The sequence below is a fragment of the Acartia tonsa genome, chromosome 9 (genome assembly GCF_053477335.1).
Source record: "Acartia tonsa isolate MP-2025a chromosome 9, ASM5347733v1, whole genome shotgun sequence".
NCBI classification, from domain to species: Eukaryota; Metazoa; Arthropoda; class Copepoda; order Calanoida; family Acartiidae; genus Acartia; species Acartia tonsa.
In genome coordinates this window covers 14,991,570-15,011,369 of record NC_137268.1, presented here as the reverse complement: position 1 = coordinate 15,011,369, position 19,800 = coordinate 14,991,570, and the positions used below count along the sequence as shown (strand labels likewise).

At 30.1% G+C, this 19,800-nt stretch overlaps 1 protein-coding gene across 1 annotated transcript in view; it reads right to left on the bottom strand.

Moving 5' to 3' along the window:
* Positions 1-2,807: 2,807 nt before the first annotated feature.
* LOC145328593 (FMRFamide receptor-like) overlaps positions 2,808-19,800 on the bottom strand; it is a 42,575-nt gene continuing 25,582 nt past the window's right edge. The window contains exons 3-12 of the mRNA XM_080172336.1: positions 17,343-17,408; positions 13,162-13,248; positions 12,470-12,562; positions 11,452-11,523; positions 10,578-10,636; positions 10,105-10,144; positions 8,751-8,795; positions 6,192-6,287; positions 3,797-3,851; positions 2,808-2,837 (exon numbers count right to left, since the gene is read on the bottom strand). Coding sequence (XP_080028462.1) covers positions 2,808-2,837; positions 3,797-3,851; positions 6,192-6,287; positions 8,751-8,795; positions 10,105-10,144; positions 10,578-10,636; positions 11,452-11,523; positions 12,470-12,562; positions 13,162-13,248; positions 17,343-17,408 — 643 coding nt within the window. The remainder of the gene's footprint in view (positions 2,838-3,796; positions 3,852-6,191; positions 6,288-8,750; positions 8,796-10,104; positions 10,145-10,577; positions 10,637-11,451; positions 11,524-12,469; positions 12,563-13,161; positions 13,249-17,342; positions 17,409-19,800) is intronic.

Here is a 19,800-nt window from a genome sequence, read left to right as displayed (position 1 = left end):
TGGGAAAGAGTACCACCACCTTCCCAAGATTAATTTACTTCTTATATATCTTTATATAAAAGTAGCATGATGTTTGTCTGTGTGTGTGTGTATCGCATGATCTTGCTGACCGCTGGACGGTTCTCATACGTCCTGGTAAGGTTTTTACAATTTTGGGAAGGAGTACCACCAACTTCCCAAGAGAAATTTCACTGGACGAATATTATTAATTTTCTTAAATATTTTTATATAAAAGTAACAAGATGTTTGTCTGTGAGTGTGTATCGCATGATCTTGCTAACCGATGAACGGATCTTATAGGTCCTGTCTGGTTAGTTTTTTCTATTATAGGAAAGAGTACCACCCAAAGAAAAATAGACCCTTAAAAAATTTCCACCAACACATTTTTTATTACTTTCTTAGAGGAGCAACCGCTGGTAATTTTATAAACCAACAAGGACGACCATACTCTAGATAAGCTGTAAGCTGACAAACCTGACTTTAATAAACAAATAATATTTTACACCAGTCAAAATATTCTTATCTAAGACAAAACGTCAAGTTCTGAATTGTATTGTATACTATATATTATTAAAAAAAACGTTCCTGAGCTTTAATAAGAAATAATGAACTTTTCTTTTTTATGGCTGGAATATTTCTTTAAATTTTATATTTTTCTATTAATTACCATGCTTTAATTATTATTTTAGTTTTAGGAAAAGGCTTGTAAAATTTTTCTTCCAACCATCACATAACACTTACAGAGTAGATCCGCTACTAAAAACTAATTTTATACCTAATTTGAAAATAATCTAGCAAATTTAATTAGCTAAAGAATAGGAAATTTTCTTTTCAGATAAAAGTACATTCTAAAATAATTTAAAATTTATGAAAACGCCTACTTAGTTTGAGACAAATCTATTATTTTGTGACAATTTAATTTTATTTTGTAAATATTTCAAGAAAATAATATTCTTTAATTCAGTACTTTTCCAGTGAAAAGAAAATCTAAAATTATCCGTGATCAGTTTTTATGACGGTTGTATACAAAGAAAAGAGTATCTAAAGTATTACTGTGTACAATGATGATCCATTTTGTACATGTAACATAGTATAGCAACTTAGCGGGATAATTTTAAAAATGAATATTCGTTATAGGTTAGGTTTGCTAAGGCATTTTGAATTGAGGTAAAGAGTCCCGTGCAGTCGATAGTCTATTATAAGTTTTAGGTTCCCCCGCTGGGGTTAGTAAATTGGGTAGCAATGCAGTTTGGGTGTAATAAAAATAAACCTCAACACAGAAATTTTAAAATATGTCTATAAATATCGCCAGAAATATCTTTATAAACGGACGTTATTAACGGCATACTAACGTGCTTATAGAAAGGTTTTTGTATAGAGTGTCTGCGTTATCATAAAGAGGGAATTTATTTCACTATTCCACAAAGTTTTATGATAGCGTTTTCTTATTCGTTAGATAAACAACGTAGGGAATATTATTGAATTTTCATTGGTTGGTTCATCAAGTTGAGTGCTAGCGTTTTTACTTCTAATTTATTCTTCAGATGAAGTATAATGAATGCATCATAATTAGGGATGAACACTAATTTATTGGCCATTGAATTATACCTTGGATCCCTGGTGTAAATCATGGATAATAAGTGTATACTATTTCAATTCTTGTGTATATTTTCATTCTCAAATCGTACAACTTTTATATAGCACGGATAAAGAGACAGGGCAATGTTCTGTAATATTATTTTTCCCGAAAGTATGATAAAAACGATCTGCTATTGGTTATCCTTCAGTTTGCTAGGTGATGAAGAATCATAATTGAATTAAACAAAGCAAACCTCTAAAAACTATCTATCAATGAAATAATTTTATCAACATTTGTTTTGTTCCTTTCTCCCTGAAGAAATTATATAATTTGAAAATGTTTATCTTGTACATTATGTGTAGTGAGTTAACAATTCTTTTCAAAAATGTAATCCTTATACTAAAGTAACAGGATCTATGTTTGTCTGTGTGTTTGTGTGAAGGTTTATAACTATTTTCTTGGGGGGTGGGACACCCCCAACCCCCCCAAAAAAATGAAAAATCCCCCCCCCGAAATTTTTTTTTTTTTTTTTTAATTTTTTTTACTAAAGTTAAAAATGAGGGGGGGGCATCCCCCCCCCCAAAAAAAAAAAAATAAGAAATTGGGTTATTAAATTCGACTCTCTCCTCCTCAAGTGACCCTAGAGGCCTCTAGGGGCGTAGCCGCTAGTTAAAATTAAAACATAAACAAGAACAATTGCGTTATACAGTGGTGGTGAAGTTTAGAACTCATATAGTTATGAGTTGTCATAAATTTCAAATTTTTGTCTTTTGCAAAAATGGATCTTGCACCAGATTTTTATGTTCTCTAATAAAGTGAAACTTGCAGGGCGCTAAAATAATAATTCTCCCTATCAAACTCCTTTATCCCATCCACTCCCTTTCTATTGGATAAACGAACTGACCAATAAATGATGTTAATGTTAAAAACCTAAATTGACGACAATTTTTCCCCTGTTCCAATATCCACGTGTATTTTGCATCCATTTTAGCAAAGCTTCGCTTTTTTGGATGTTACAATCTATGTTATTTGTCCATTTTTTTGTGATGTGTCTAATACCCATATTAATTATTAATCTACTAATATTAATAACAGAAATGGTCAGATATTTGCATGTAAATAATAAATGTATTATGTACATTGTACATAAAATATAGCTTCTTAATCGCAGGGGTAAGTTGGATAAGTAATTTTTTTCTAGTATCAAAACTAATCAATATCTGGTTGATTAGTTCTGGTTCTCAGCCTTACTATATACCTAGAATTACAGTAAATTTTCTACGAATATTAAAATAACAAGGATGAAAACATCCATATGTAGCGAAGTTCAACAATTATTAATTGATATAGGGTAAAAATTAACTTTAAATCAGTGTAATAAAAATAAACATTAAATTTGTTAATCACGAAACCTTTAGAATCACGAAAACCTAAAAATCTAGGAATCGATCTAGCACCGCAATAAATAGACAAATCATAATGAAACTATGTGCAAATTGTTAAAATGTAAGCATATTTAATCCCTGAAAATTTCAGCCGTCTATCTTAAATAGGTGTCGAGTAAATAATGAAAACTTGAAAATCTAGGAATCCATCTAGCACCCAAACCAATAAGCAAATCTTAATGAAACTTAATCGAAATATGTAGAATATTAACATATTTAATCCCTGTAAATTTCAACCATTAATCTTAAATATGAATTGAGAAAATCATTTATTGGGCTTTATTTTGATGAAACTTGGTTGAGGTGTGACGAATGTTTAATCCCTTGAATAGGAGCCAAGAAAATCACGTTTCCCTAATAGCATTACGGACTGACAGACTTACAGAAATATAGAGTAACTTCGCCAATAAGAATAACAAAACTGGTTTTAATCTTAGAATTTATCATTTCAATATCCCCGGAAATCTGTCTATAATACGATTTGATAAATAACTATTCTTTTTCTGTCCGACACAAGAATTAAATAAAGTATAATAATGAATACTTTTGCCCATTAGCGAGCGCAATAATGAACAATTAGAACTTCTAAATAAGGTTCTTGCAATCAACAAGTTGACTGTCTATATATTCTCCAACCTGTCTGCCCCTTGCATTATTTATGTGTAATAATTTGTTTTCTATTTATTATTTTGCCTTTTTGTGTACAGCTTTACCCAAGACACACATCCATGTATAAATAATATATATTCCCAAAACTGAGAACAATATTTGCCTTGGCAATCTGAACGTCTCTCATTTTTCTCGTTGAAGATGGCACATTCTTGTTCCTGAATAACAGAGTTAAATTAGAGCTAGCAAAATTAGTTTAAACATTCATGTATTCTTTTAATAGTTTATGTCGACTCTATTCGGGAAAATACAAATAGTGATGCTCGAAATATAACTGTTTATTATTTATTGCTTCGTATTATAAGCAGATTTCCACGGATATATCAAAATTAAACATTATAGGATTAACGTAAGTTACTTTAGCCGCGAGGGGCCAAAGGTCCGGGCTCACAAAACTGGTGTCAATTTTATGATTTTTGTTTTATTATTCGTGGAATATTGACTATAATTTTTTGTATTACTGAGAACCAGTATTAATCCAACGGATATTAATAGGTCTCGAAGCCGTACTGGAAAATAATTTAATCAACTTCATTGACATTAAGGTATTCAATTGAAGTGATCGTATTTATTCGAATCCGGTGGATAGGAACCGGTTCTCATCCATACGAAAAAGCTATGTCTAGCATCGTATTATAAACCGCTTTCTACGAATATAGAAATGTACAATCATAAGATTAAAACCATTTTTTAGCCCGTGCCTTTGGCACCTCGGGGCTAAAAAAACTGATTTTAATCTAATAATTGTACATTCTATATCCGCGGAAAGCGGTTTATAATACGATGAAAGAAATAACTATTATATTATACTCAATTTCGATAACCACAAGATTTTCCTAAACATGGCGTAAAAAGGTTAAAGCCATTAAAATCGAAAAAAAAAACAAAGAAATGAAGTAAAACCTTACGATTCTATCTGTCTTATCTCTATTAAAAAGCCGTAAAAAAGTTGGCTAAAAAAAGAGTTATATATCGATTATTATTGTGTACCAATCAATTATTTATTATTGTCTTGATATGCATTTGACAATGTTATCAAAAGCACCTTTAGAGAAAAAAAGTATATCTACTATTATATTTGAAACTAGTAGCTGAGCTAATATAGACACTTAAAAGAAGGGGGTAAGTAAGCCGACCCTCCACCTTCATTTTCCATTTTTGTTATCTAAGTAAAATTTTTTGGGGGGAGTATTTTTTCCAGGAGAGATTTATCCTGAGAGGAAGGATTAAAGTTATTTTTTCCCAAAACCTTTTAACCTTCCTTGCACCTTCAATAAAGAAGAATCATATCAGTTCAGCGGTTAAGTAGATCTTAATATACAGATAAAAAAATGTCATGCCACTTTTATATAAGTATACAATATGAAGCTAAATGATGTCTATGGTATATGGAAGTTTAAGATTAACTTAGGGGCCCTGATTCACCAAATTAATTCCATGAAAACAGAACATTTAAACTTGAATTTAGTGAACTGCATATTTTTTATATTTTTATTTTTAAAAGAAAAGGTAAAAAAAAAATTGGGGGGAGAAATTTTTTTTTGGGAGGGTTGCTTTGCTCCCCCCCCCCCCCCCCTCATTTTTAATTTTAGTTAGAAAAATTAAAGGAAAAAAAAATTTGGGGGGGGGGTAATTTATTTCTAGGGGTGATTTTTCTTGAGAGGGTGGTGGTACCCTCCCCCATAGTTATAAACCTTCTCAGGACCTATTAGAAGCTACCCTATTAAGGAGAACCCGATCGGTTCAGCGGTTATTGAGATCCTTCGTTACAAACAAACGGACACACATCGTTCTACTTTGTATTATAGATTGATGTAGTGTAAGAGTGTAATTGATAAAACACCATAGAAAACGGGCATAAATAAATTTAGTGAGATTTAATTAAGATCAGCCATTCTATACTAAGAAATAGCATTTGTTAGGCTCTATTGTTATTTCAACTAATCATTCTCAACCAAAGTAAAGTTTAACACTTTCATTGTGGATTAAAACAAGGATCTAAATGGACAAGACAATCATCAATAAATTAAAGTACATCCCAATGATGATACACAAAACTTAGTTTAAATAAGAATTTTTTTTGGGGGGGGAGGAGATTGATTTTTTTTCTAGGGGCGACTTCACTTGGGAGGGTTGTTGTAGTTCCCTTCCCTAAAACAGTTACAAACCTTCCCAGGACCTGTGAGAAGCTACCCTGTATAGTGATATCATTCGGTACACACAGATAGACAGACAGAGATCCTGTTACTTTTATATAAGGATTGTTTTATTAGTTGTAGTTTCAGTAGTAAGTTTTTTTTTATCTGTAGCGAAAGATCTCGCTAACCACTGATTTTTTTATATCTTTTCCTTTTTCTGATTTAAGCCCCTATTGCCTCAAGTGCTCCAAGAGGCCTGTAGGAGCAAGAGCGCTAGTTCAATATAAAGTCAGCCGTAGTAGAGAATTTATGTAAAGAACACAAACATAATCATCCAATTACTTTGATGAAAATACTTACTTTGTAATGATAAACCATAATCTTGAATTGAGAACTATCAACATTCCCATTGGTATTATAGTCATGGTTATACTGTTGGCTAGCAGGATGTAGTCCCTGTAATATATAGATAGATAGATACATTGGTATTATAGTCATGGTTATACTGTTGGCTAGTAGGATGTAGTCTCTGTAATAGATAGATAGATAGATAGAGATATAGATAGATAGATAGATAGATAGATAGATAGATAGATAGATAGATAGATAGATAGATAGATAGATAGATAGATAGATAGATAGATAGATAGATAGATAGATAGATAGATAGATAGATAGATAGATAGATAGATAGATAGATAGATAGATAGATAGATAGATAGATAGATAGATAGATAGATAGATAGATAGATAGATAGATAGATAGATAGATAGATAGATAGATAGATAGATAGATAGATAGATAGATAGATAGATAGATAGATAGATAGATAGATAGATAGATAGATAGATAGATAGATAGATAGATAGATAGATAGATAGATAGATAGATAGATAGATAGATAGATAGATAGATGGATAGTTAGATAGATAGATAGATAGATAGATTAGCGTTTACGGAAAACATAAACATTATAATTATATTGGAAAATAAAAATATATCACGAAAATTGATGATTTTTGTTTTTTTTATAAATAGTTTTAGACACAGCCGCTGCAGCCAAGTTTAATAACATTAGTTTTGAATTTGCAAACTAGCCTGTAAGACTTTTCATCCGATAGAAACTCAACAATTAAAGAGCCGAAGGTTTTGTACAGCTTTCCGAATTTTTTTACAATCCACAACTGCGGTTGTAAGAATTGGCTGCTGATATTTTAACTGCAGTTATAAAATACTTTTAAAAGAAAGAGAAAAAAAGTATTTGTGCAACAAACAAAGATCCTATTTTTTTTACAGATAGAAAATAGTTATTCAAGACTTCTTTTGTTGATTTCACACAAAGTGCATGTTGAGCACTTATACCCCCCCCCCCATACCTATTTTTAAAATTAATTTTAATTAAGTAGGAAAGGGGTAGTTTTTTCCTTTCTACGGGGTTTCTAACTCTCCGGTAACTATCTATGTATTGCCCTAAACCTAGTACCAAATATAACCTAGCCTAACTAGACCTAAAGTAATAAACAAACAAACGTAAACCTCCCCTTCCCCCCTTATTTCAACTATTTTTTAATATAGGGGAGGGGGTAGTTATCAGTGCTCAACATGGTACTTTGAGTGAAAGTAACCTTTTTTTTAACCTTTGAAGAACATTGGCACATAGAGACACAAATTAGGAAAAAAATAAGTACAGAGTAAAGTTTTTTCTCGTATTCATTCGAATCCGGTGAATAGGAACCGGTTCTCATCCATACGAAAAAAAACTATGTCTAGCATCGTATCATATCCAGCTTTCTAAACATATAAAAATGTACAATCATAAGATTAAAACCAGTTCTTTTAGCCGGTGCCTACGGCATCTCGGGTCTAAAATAACTGGTTTTAATCTTATAATTTTACATTCTATATCCGCGGAAAGCTGTTTATAATACGATGCGAGAAATAACTAATATTATTTTATCTATAATTTGAAGAAAAATAATAGAAAAGTAAGTAACAGTATAAAACAAGGATGAGAGCATCCATAAAATTGAATATCTCAAATCAGACGTTAGGATAAACGAACATTAATACTTGTAGATTTTTAAACCTACTTAATCAGAACATATAAAATGTAAAAGTCGAAACAAAAATGTCAACATGGTTGTCGGACATCCTGGTAATATTTATGGAGTTCTTACGCTTCCTTTGTGTTACAGGAATCACCATTCAATGTTTGAAATCAATAAGATAGTTCTAGCATTCGTTAATTAATGATAAGAGCTATACGTTACAAACAGATTTACGTACATTCATGGACAGAGAACAAACACTAATTGTGTGAAAGATTCGTTTTAGTAAGGATTTTTTTACAGGCAGTGTGATTAAAATACAATATACAAATTGAGTAATTTCGCTACTAAATATTGCGAAAGAATACAGATTACTAAAACTTGTATAGATATTTATCTTTTATAATGTTTGTATATGCCAATTTAGTTTGCCAAAATACTGTCAATTATAAGGATAAACATGGTTCTCTTGTATTTGATTATTAGCACAAAATCTTTGGATCTAGTGCAGTTCACGGTAAAATGTTGGCAACGATTATTTCTAAAATTCTATGAACTTTAAATGCGGTTAACGGCTAAATGGTCAAAAGGTGGAGCGTATAGATTATGCAATGTAATGTGTAACAAAGAAAGCCTTCAAATTTTTCTTAAATATCACAAAACCTTTAGAGAAAAAATACCCTTTTGAATCAAAACCAACAATGAAATTAAATTATACACATATATAGGGAATCTTTACTGAACATTGCATCTGTCTATCTAAAATATAACCTAGAAAATCACATTTTCCTTATAGCGTTAGGGATGGACTGACTAAGAAACAGACAGTAAATTATATTGTAGCTATGCTACTGAAAAAGTATCTATTACCTGCAATAAACCATGTTCTGTCGCAAAGACGTAGGACATATGATACTGAAAAATAATTAAAACATAAAAATATGGTTAAATATATTTATGTATAAACAAGAATTGCAATATCCATATTTAGGGAAGCACAAAACAAATCATGAATTGAAACACGGACTACGTGATTCGATCAAAAAGCAAATATTCAGTTGATAAATAATGAACAGATGTATTTTAAAACCAAGGACACTTTTACATTTAATACTTTTGTAACATTACTGATAAACCGATCCACAAAGTTAGATAAATACGTGATGCACAATATTAAAGAAAATAGCAATGTAATATTGGAAAAAAAATAAGTCTAAGTGAACTTTATTGGCTCAAAAACATAAAAAAATTGTAAAAACTGCTGAGTTAAAAAGAACATTTTGACAATATAAACGCCAAAAACAGTGATATTCAACAAGTCTAATCTTACAATGTTTATTTGTTTTCTAGTTTTGAAACCTGTTATTTTTTTTATTTTCACACATGCATTGCATACCCTTCTATTCCTATCTTTAAAAATACTAGGTATATTACTGGCGGCTGTGCCCTTAGCATGTAGGGGTAGGAAAGGAAAGGTAGAAAAAATATTAAGTATTAAATCTAAATTGTAATAGTCTAAAACCATTCCGAGATCTATTTGAAGCCTCCCTAAAATCAAGTAGATAGTATTTAAAGTCTTAAGTTAAAAACAACAACAAAAATTCTACTTTATAGAAAAGGATAAAAGTAAATATATGTCCCTTTTTACGAGTTTCATATAACTACTGACTCGATTTGTACTTGTCAAAAAAAAATTGCTTTATTTTATTATCTTGAAAAGCAAGGCTACGCCTACTCTACATAGCAAAGGCGATTGCTATCTAAAGATTATTATTATAACTTCAAATGATTCTTTGACTTTCTTTTGTGTAGTTGTTAAATCTAAGGTAGTAAAGCTTCTTTGATATTAACTTTGTCTGTCCGTCCTTCCTATAATCCGTAATGCAATGCAGGAAATATGATTTTCTCAGCCGCCTTTTAAAAAAACCGGTTGATTTTTTTTTGTGGAGATTCCCTATTTTAACTAGCATCAAATATATTATTTGCTTGGTCCGTCAGTTTATCAATCTAGCTACAAAATTGAAACTTATCAAAACACATATGAATTGTTTCGTGATTTTTTTTATGACCACTTAACATTTGATCTACAATTTACTTTTTACATTTGTCCATCTAAGATCTTTTGATGTTGTTATCCTTGTTGTTCTTTTTAAACGTCAAAGACACATATAAAACAAAAAAATAAACAAGAATAACAAAATTGATATAAAATGTTTTCTTATACCTGTGATTAAACGTTGTTGTTGATATGTTGGTCCCCTCATCTAAAAATTAATAAGAGGTAAACATTAAAACAAAAATTAGTCTTTAAATAATGTTTTCATCGCATCAAAATTTCATACTTATTATTTACATTTTGTTTAATTTTGTATACTTTTACACTTTTAACATTGCACACAGTATTAGTCAATCGCAACAATCAATCCTAATAATGACGTCTTATGCTATGTTACCTCAAAAACTTTTTAAAAGATGAAAAAAATACATGCTCCCCCCTTCCTAAACCTTCAAAAACCTACATTCTGTTAACCCCCCCTCCAAAATAAAAACAAACAATCTTGGGCAAAATAGCTACACTACAATTTATAAATACCTAAATTTGTTGAGTTTGTGACAATTAAGTAGTAAGTAGGCACTATAAAAGCTTCGTAATATGGGCATATAAAATAGCTTTACAACAATATATAAATTAAATACCTAAATTTGTAGAGTTTGTGACAAGTACCTCAGGATCACAGGTTTGAAGCTCGAAGAACCTAAAAAAACATTGTATATAATTCAGGCATAGATTATTCGTGTTTTTAGTATTATTTTCCCGCTCAAAATGTACGTGGATAGTATGACTGCAGAAAATTTGATTTCAATTTAGTTTGGTTCATCCAGTAGGAGGGGAGACCAGGGCGTCCAAGCTTTTATATTTAGGGTGAGGGGGGTGTAAAAATTCAAAATTATTTTTTTTTTTGAGGGGGGGGTAATCTTTATATCATATAGGCAAGAACGTTCAAAATTTTGGGGCTGACTACGGAACCCCAAAATTCACTTAAGGGGGGTAATCACCCCTCTATTGGACGTCCTTGAGGGGAGGTTTTTTATAGTCCACTGCAAGTATTGCTTTTTTAGAATACAGGAAAATCTGGTTTAACATCCAAGTAATGATATATCTATTCCAGAATTTCTTGAAAACCGATTAAACACTTTGCTGAAATCAAACTGTTACTTATTTTGTAATTTTTGTTTCGAACAAACATTTTAATATCTTACACGGTGTACTAGAAAGATTAGCAGTAACATTATTGGTTATTTTATTAGAGGATTTTTTTAATGTTTTGATTTTAAAGGTTTTTTTCTCAATAATTGAAAAACAATAATTAAATCCAAAGATTATTCCTTTTTTTTAAACATTTGACAAAAACATTGAACTGTCAAAACTTCTGTAAAATTTTTGTATAAGTAATTATATTTATACCTGATTAGGTCACCTCATATAAAATTACTTACAGACCTATCAACTATGTGACTTAGAAGAGTATCTACGGTACTCGAAAATGCTCGAGAAATGTATTTTGGGTACCTTGGTATGTTCCATATGAAGCTGAACATGACAACAGGACAGGTGTACACCAACCCAGCACTTTTGTTGAACCTAAATATTAGTTATTTATGGCATCGTATTAAAGACAGCTTTCCGCAGATATTAAAATTAAACTGGTAAGTTAAAACCCAGTTTTGTTAGTCCATGCCTTTGGTATTAATTTTATGACTTAAATTTAATATTAGTGAAATATTGTCTGAAATACGATGCTATTCATGACTTTTCAGTATGGCTAATAACTAATTTTAATCCAGCAAATATTAATAGGTTTGGAAGCCATACTGGAAATCATGTTGTATTATTTTTTTTGTAATAATTTAAAGATTATTTTTGAACGTCTATGCAGCATAAAATACATAAAAAATATACTTTTTGGTTTCTATATTTCATTGGTTTGAAGTAAATAATAAAATAAAACTTAAACTAAAATGACCCAGTTATTAGAAAAGAGTTATTATTTTATTTTACATTGTTGTAAACAGAAATTACGTTTAACATTTTTTTTATAAATTTTAATTGGGATACTTTATTTTTAATACTCTTGATTATCATGTCTTAAAATATTATATGTTTGGCCCTTTAACGATTAAAAATTGTTTATTTTTAAGATATTTTAAATTCTATATAAAAATATGATGATGGCTAGTTTTTTTTCTGAACTAGTTTGGGCTATGGTATCTCCACCCTACTCTAAAATTGCATCTGAAAAATTCACGTATTTCCGTTTCTTATACACATACGGACTTGACAGATAAGCACACAGACATTTCGAACTAAAAGTTGCTTCGCTACTAAAAATAACGAAGTATCTGTTTCTGTAGATTAATACTATTGGTTGAAACGTTTGGACACTTAACTTAATGAACTAGCCTATCTAAATTTAGTAAAGTACCCAAAAAGTTACCATATATTAAAGCATAATTATAAAACTTTAGGTACTAGTGTGATTAATATTTCAATGACCCCTATATCCCTCATGTAAATAATCAAGTTTTACCTATCAGTTATAGATCCCGAGTATCTTGAGCTGCCAGAAGACACACATATGTACCTCTCCAAGCCTATAGCTACCACCGTCCAGATTGATCCACTGTCAATAAAAGACAGTTTAAGACATGTGGTAAATTGTAATTTTGAAAGGCTTGTCATATTTTCGGTAAATAACTGGATGTATGTAAGATATACGAGGATATTATGACAGGGTGAAATTTCGTAAAATATCTTGCTAACATGGAACTCAATTATTGGTCAGATAAGAGGGGAAGGAAAGGGGAAACGGAGGTAGAAGTTGGGAATCGTTCTTTTTGATCCATTAGTAAATATGTGTAAACTATTATAAGCTTTTAGAACAGACACTTGGTAGTATTTGATAACAAACGAACAAAGTAAAATATAACCAGATTCTGTAGAATGGGAAGGTTTACTGTCGCAGAAATTATCTATTTTGATCTGATGATAGATCTGTGTCTGATTTGTAATGGTAGATACCAGGGCATCAACCGCCTGAAAATTTTAAAAACCAGCTGGATGTCTAAACCTGACCTAAATATAAAAATCCCTCTCTAAAGAAAAAATTAGGCAATTAAACGGGTTTAAATTTAGTCGCGGCTGCCGAGCCCTGGGTAGATCCAATATTCTGAAATTGAATATTCGGCCTTAAAATGTAATTAAGTCTGATAATTTTTTTACCTTAATGATATTTGAATCCAGGGAAGGAGTTTGGGAAACAAGTAAGGATGTACCAGGTATCTCCAGTTTTCTGATAACACTGGCAAACTAGATAGATAGATAGATAAATAGACAGATACTTCGATAGGTAGATAAATAATTAGACTTAGGAAACAAGTAAGGGTGTGACATGTATCTCCAGCTTTCTGATAACACTGGCAAACTAGATAGATATATAGATAAATAGACAGATAGGTAGATTGATTATACTTAGAAATATTTGGAAAACAAGTAAGGGTGTGACATGTATCTCCAGTTTTCTGATAACACTGGCAAACTAGATAGATAGATAGATAAATAGACAGATACTCACAGCATCCTTAGATAGGTAGATAAATAGAAAGATTTAGGAAACAAGTAAGGGTGTGCCATGTATCTCCAGTTTTTTGATAACACTGGCAAACTAGGTAGATATATAGATAAATAGGTAGATACAAGGATAGATAAAGTCCACATAGATAGACATCAGATATATTGATTTATAAACAGATAGATTTAAGAAACAAGAAAGGGTGTACCATGTATCTCCAGCTTAAAAAACAGATGTTGTTTGAACTTAGACAAAAATCAAAAATCTAAATTTCATTTAAAATCCTTGTAAAAATTAAATTTATAAATATGTAAGAGATTCTTTTATTTTCATATAATAATATATCTAAAGAAATCAGATTCTGAAACTTACGAAAATTCCTTTAATTAATTGTCATAAGATGTATAACTTATTTTGACATTCTGTTTGTTTGACTTTTCTTATTCTGCTAAAAGGATTTATATATTTATGATTCGCTACTTATGTATGTTGTCATCCTTGTTGTTAAATATACTTTTGAATAAAAATATGAATAACGTTGGATGCAAATATGAAATATTTCAATTCCAAATATCTCGAATCTGACAGCTTGAGATTTTACATACAAAATGATAATTATTTTATTTTTAAATAATTTCATGCTAAATGTAAGTATTTTCATTTCAGTTATTAGTTCACCCCTATCTTCTAGGGGAGTAGGAGAGTAAGAGAGGGGCGGTCATGAAAATGGCCTAAAAACAGCCAATCAAATCATATCTATTCTATAAGCATAATAGTCAGATTAATCACCCATTTCTGAGATCTTTCACTACAGCTTAAAAATCTTACTATCTAAAACAAACATCTTCTAAAAAGGGAATCACATTAAAATATTAGTTCTAATTTCATTTTTAAGTGTGTTTCACTCTCTTTATTAATTAATTTTTCCTTTTTCTAATTTTATTATAACATAATTTTTCCTTTTCATTAACTTTGTTTTGTATAACATTAACCTTAATTCAAAGAAATATAAACAAAGTACAATTCTTACAATTACTTTTCCTAAAGCTTAAATATCTTCCTGTATTTCCTTTGTTCTTTATTTAATAGAATTAAACAATTGAGAAGATTAATTCTAGAAATGTAGGAGAGTAGGTGTTACAAATTGAAAATTAAGCTAATCAAGTACAAGGTTTGTTCAACTTTAGAATTTATCCTAAAACTCTTTTCTTGAAAATTGTTGAATGTTTAATTCTAAATAAATTAAAGTGTTAGTTCTTTAATTAAAGTTATGTGTTAGAATTTAATTCTGCTAGAAATTGATACAATCTATTAAAGTAAGCACAAGTTAAACATTATATTTGTGTAAGGATAGCATAGCAAATTCCTTTTGATATTTTACAGACATTCTAGTTACAGAGTAGCTGCACTTAAACAAAACATTTTAGAAATAAAAACTGGGAAAAAGTTAATGTAATACACACAGGATGTTTTATTACACTAAATTAAATTTCAATGTCTTTCCTGAATTCTCAAATTTTTTGTGTTAAAACATTAACTTTGTTCTTTAGATATTAAGTATTAAGTTTTATTAGTATTTGTTAAGGTACTTATCTAAAGTAAACATATATGTAATTTAATATTGGGGGGGGGGGGTGGATTATGAATCAAAATTAAAGATGTAATACCCCACACTAGCCCATAATTCCATCCCTAAGAGCCACCTTCAAAGTCAGCTTGTAATAACTTGTTGAAAAAGGTAAAAGATTTAATTTGTAATGGAGTTAATGACATTAATACACAAATTGAATAGAAATATTGTACTCTACCATTGGACACTGATAGTTTTTCAGTAGTTTTATTTCATTGTAGTAAACTAAATTATACCAAAATAACTATTATTAACATATACAGGATGTTCCAGAAAAAAAGCTTTTCCTGTTTTGGGAAACAACCAGAATAAGTATGAAAAAATATAGGTCAATTCTTTTAAAAAAAATAAATAAAATTTACTAAAAGTTTTTCTAAGTAACTCAAAAAAAATGTGGCAGTACTGATTCAAACAACTTGTTAATTCTGCTAGAAATTTATTTAACATTAAAAGCTTGCACATTACATGATATAAAAAAAATAAAATATCAATGTCCTACTTCGCTGTCAGACTATTTATAGTTGCAATAATGTTTTCTTTGTAAATGTTAATAACTTATTTGCTAGCCATACAAAATATGATAATAGAACCACATTAACTAAGTACACTGTCCTTGCTAGAGTAGTATATATTTCAAATTACTGCTTCTAAGCTCTAAGCTAGACTTTTGTCATTTTAATTAAGAATAGATGTAATTATTTATCTTATAACTCATGAATTACTTGCTTCCATGAGAAAATTACTATTATAAGCAGAAGCATACTAAGATTCTAAACTCAATTTCTATAGAAATTCAAAGTAAAGTTCGGCCGATCAATGCAATAAAAAGCTGGTAGAACAAGTTTATATAATGCCTATTAGCAATCAAATATTAAACAAATTAAAATGGTTAATATAAAATATATTATATAAAACTCAAATTGCATGGTTACTTAATTTGGGATGCCAAAATCCCTCCTCCCCCCCCCCCCTCTCAAGAAAAAAAGGAAATTGTGGACTAATTTTTCATATATTAACTTCGACTCGGCATTATTAGTACTATGAATATCAATTATAGCAAAAACTATTATTTTTAAGGTGCTTTATTTATATCAAATGATACTCACTTCTGTTACAGAATTTTTTTTGTTATTATCATTATAATATTTATTAATGTAGTTTTTTCATTACCGAATAACAATATTCATATTATTATTAATGTTAAAAGTTTCTCAGTAGGATCATTTTGTTATTTAACAAACTTCTATACATTTTATCATGTTAGCCTGTCTGTCTTTCTGTTTGTTCGTCTGTAACTTTTTTTCATTAAAATTTCTATATAATACTCTTCTCTCCTTCACTCTTTTTCACTTCTTGTCCCCTTAATCTATAATACAAATTAGAATGATGTCTGTCCGTCCGCCCGTCTGTCTGTCCCTTAAGATCTCAGTAACCACTGAACCGATGGGATTATAATCTTCAGGGAATTTATCTACTGGTCCTGTGGTGGTTTAAGCTATTTTCTTGGAGCGTGGGACACCTTCAACCCCCACAACAAAAAAAAACAAAAAATCCCCCTCAATTTTTTTAGGCAGTTAATTTCAAACGTGGTGGTTGCAGAGGGCTTAGGGCAAAGCCGCCAGTTCATATAATTATAAACAAAGAAGCATTTTAATAATACAAGCATTTGAGGTGAATTTAAATGCAAGAGAAGCATCCATAGATGCTAAGCTTAAATTAACATTTGCATTTTATTCTTTTGTAACTGTTAGCTCTTAACACTTGATTAATCTATGTACCAATCGATATATAATTACTTGGATGTTGCACCAAATTTTCATATATGATACTCACAACTGGCTAAAATAACTGTGACTCATATCCACCCCCTCTACACAATCTCCTACCCTCCTACTTGATGAACGAACTGGCTAATAAATGAGGTCTATGTTAGCAACCTAAATTGACAATAAGTTTTCCCCTGTCAATATATTCACGTATATTCTATATGCATTTCTTTTGAACTAAAGGGCAATAATATTTTACAAATGACTAATAAAACTTATAGAGTAGATATGTTTCTGATAATATTCTAACAATAAATGCTCTTCTGTAGCGACTGGTTGTTTCAGACCCAATTGAAAGTTAGCACAGAGTCCCCACTAAGTGAGTAGAGTTAAATATGGCTCGTTCCCCCTTTATTTTTTACTTTAATATTCTAACCTGAAACCAAAAATGCAGAGAGAAATGAATACAGCATCGAAGGTTGCCAACAGAATCAAAATATGCCTGAAAAAAAGTATTCATTATACACACAAAGCGCAGAGAGGGAGAGGACATTGGGCTGTTTATTACACTAGTAACAAAGTTAATAATAATGTATTCTTATTCATTAGCTTAACAACTTTGGGGACTTTTATTGAATTTGGATTGGTTACTTCATTAAGTTGAGTGTCTAAACATTTCAACCACTAATTTCATTCTACAAAAGGGGTATTTTTTTGTATTATATAATTAGGGACAAACATCAATTTATCGGTCATTTTCTTATCCCTTTAGATCCCTGCACAAAACGAGTTTTCTCCGATCCCCCAAGAAACGTGACAAAAAAGTAATTTTTCTTATGTATGATATTATAACATGGTAATTCAAATTTAAGAAAATTCAATTATGTGTTTGGATGTTAAGATGTCGCTAACCACTGAACCAATTGAGTTCTCTGTTTTAGAAAAGCTTCACACGGGTCCCGTGATATATATTTTTTTATATTTATAAGTCTTGGGATGTTTTTTGTACTATCCCTTCCGATTGTAATGTTGAAAAAAAACTTAATTTTTTAATGAAAAAAAAACACTTAATTATATTTAGGTAATAAATATAGGATTTACATGATTGTACATTTTATCTTATCAAAATAGTACATGATTATCTTCATCTATAATCAGTTTTACAATATTTCGATATACTTCTTTATGACCTAGTTATTTCAATCATTAATTAAAAGAAAAAAATGTAATTTTAGATAATATATCATAAAGATTGTTGAAATAATATATATCTGTACTTAACTAGTAAAGCATAGCTACTCTATAATCAATAAGATAAAGAAATCAAAAGACAAAAGGTTTATTAGCATGGCATTTCCATAATTATGTTTGCAAATGTATTACGCAAGTACATTTAAGCTCTAACTTTGTAAATTGGATATAAGATTTTTATTTATAATTCGTAAAAAATAGTTTCTCAGTATTGCTTTAAACTAGTCCGAATCCAGCTTATTCTAATCTTATTCTTATACTGGAATAGTTATTTCTCGTATCGTATTATAAACGGCTTTCCGCGGATATAGAATGTACAATTATAAGATTAAAACTAGTTTTTTTAGCCCCGTGGTGCCGAAGGCACCGGCTAAAAAAACTAGTTTTAATCTTATGATTGTACATTTCTATATTCGTAGAAAACTGGATATAATACGATGCTAGACATAGTTTTTTCGTATGGATGAGAACCGGTTCCTATCCACCGGATTCGAAGGAATACGAGAAAATGTTTTCTCAATTTTATAAATGTAAATACAGGGTGTCCCTCGTAAACTGGTTTTTTTGAAACGCTTATTACTCCCTTAATATTTGAGCTATCTTCGTAAAATAAAAAGTATTTGACAGCCTGCTACTGACCATTTATGGGGTAATGATGAAAAATCCACAAAATAAACAGGAAAAAATCTACGAGGTATTACATAAGAGGCTAATTTTATTGAATTTAGACTAACCCACAAGAAAATATTTGCTTTGTGAACTTTAAGATTAGCTAGGGTTCAAACGGCTGGTCGCTCAGACTTTCTAAGCACAAAAATGGAATAGGCTTGACATGGCATACCAGAAATTCTCAATATTCAAGAATCTGAAGTGTAATATAAGTGAACAATACGTAAAAATAGGCATAATATTGATCTTTTTTGTTAATTTTTCATGTGAGCTCGCTTCAAATGCACACAAGAACCTGAAATATACCAGACTTTTTAATTATACTACAATGCCAGTTCTTATAATGTCTGGAGTAAGTCTTTGTGATCCACCATTTGACCACCAGCTGCTTTAAAAGTTAACTAAGGCATATTTTTCTTGTGGATTAGTCTTATATTCACTAAAATCAGCCTGTTATGTATTACCTTGTAGATTTTTTTCTGTTAACTTTGCGGATTTTTCATCACTATATCATTAAATGGTCAGTAGTAGACTGTCAAATACTTTTTATTTTACTAAGATAGCTCAAATAGTAAGGGAGTAATAAGCGTTTCAAAAAAACCAGTTTACGAGGGACACCCTGTAGATTAAGTTCTACTAATGTCTGTAAAAAATTTGAATTTACAGTTGTATTTTATAATATTTCCATGTGTTATGAACATTTGAGTCCTTGTTTTTACTCTACAAAAAATTGTGTTTCATAACCATTTCTAAAAACAATGATTTATAACATCAAATACATATATTAGGAAATAAATACATATCATTTTTCAAATGAAAAAATGGTAAAGTAAAAAGGTACAAAGTCTACATTTAAAGATTTTTCCAGTATGGCTTCAAACCCGATTAATATCCGCTGGATTAGAACCGATCTTCAGTCAAATTGAAAAATCATGAAAATCATCACATTACAGACAATTGTCTACGAATAATAA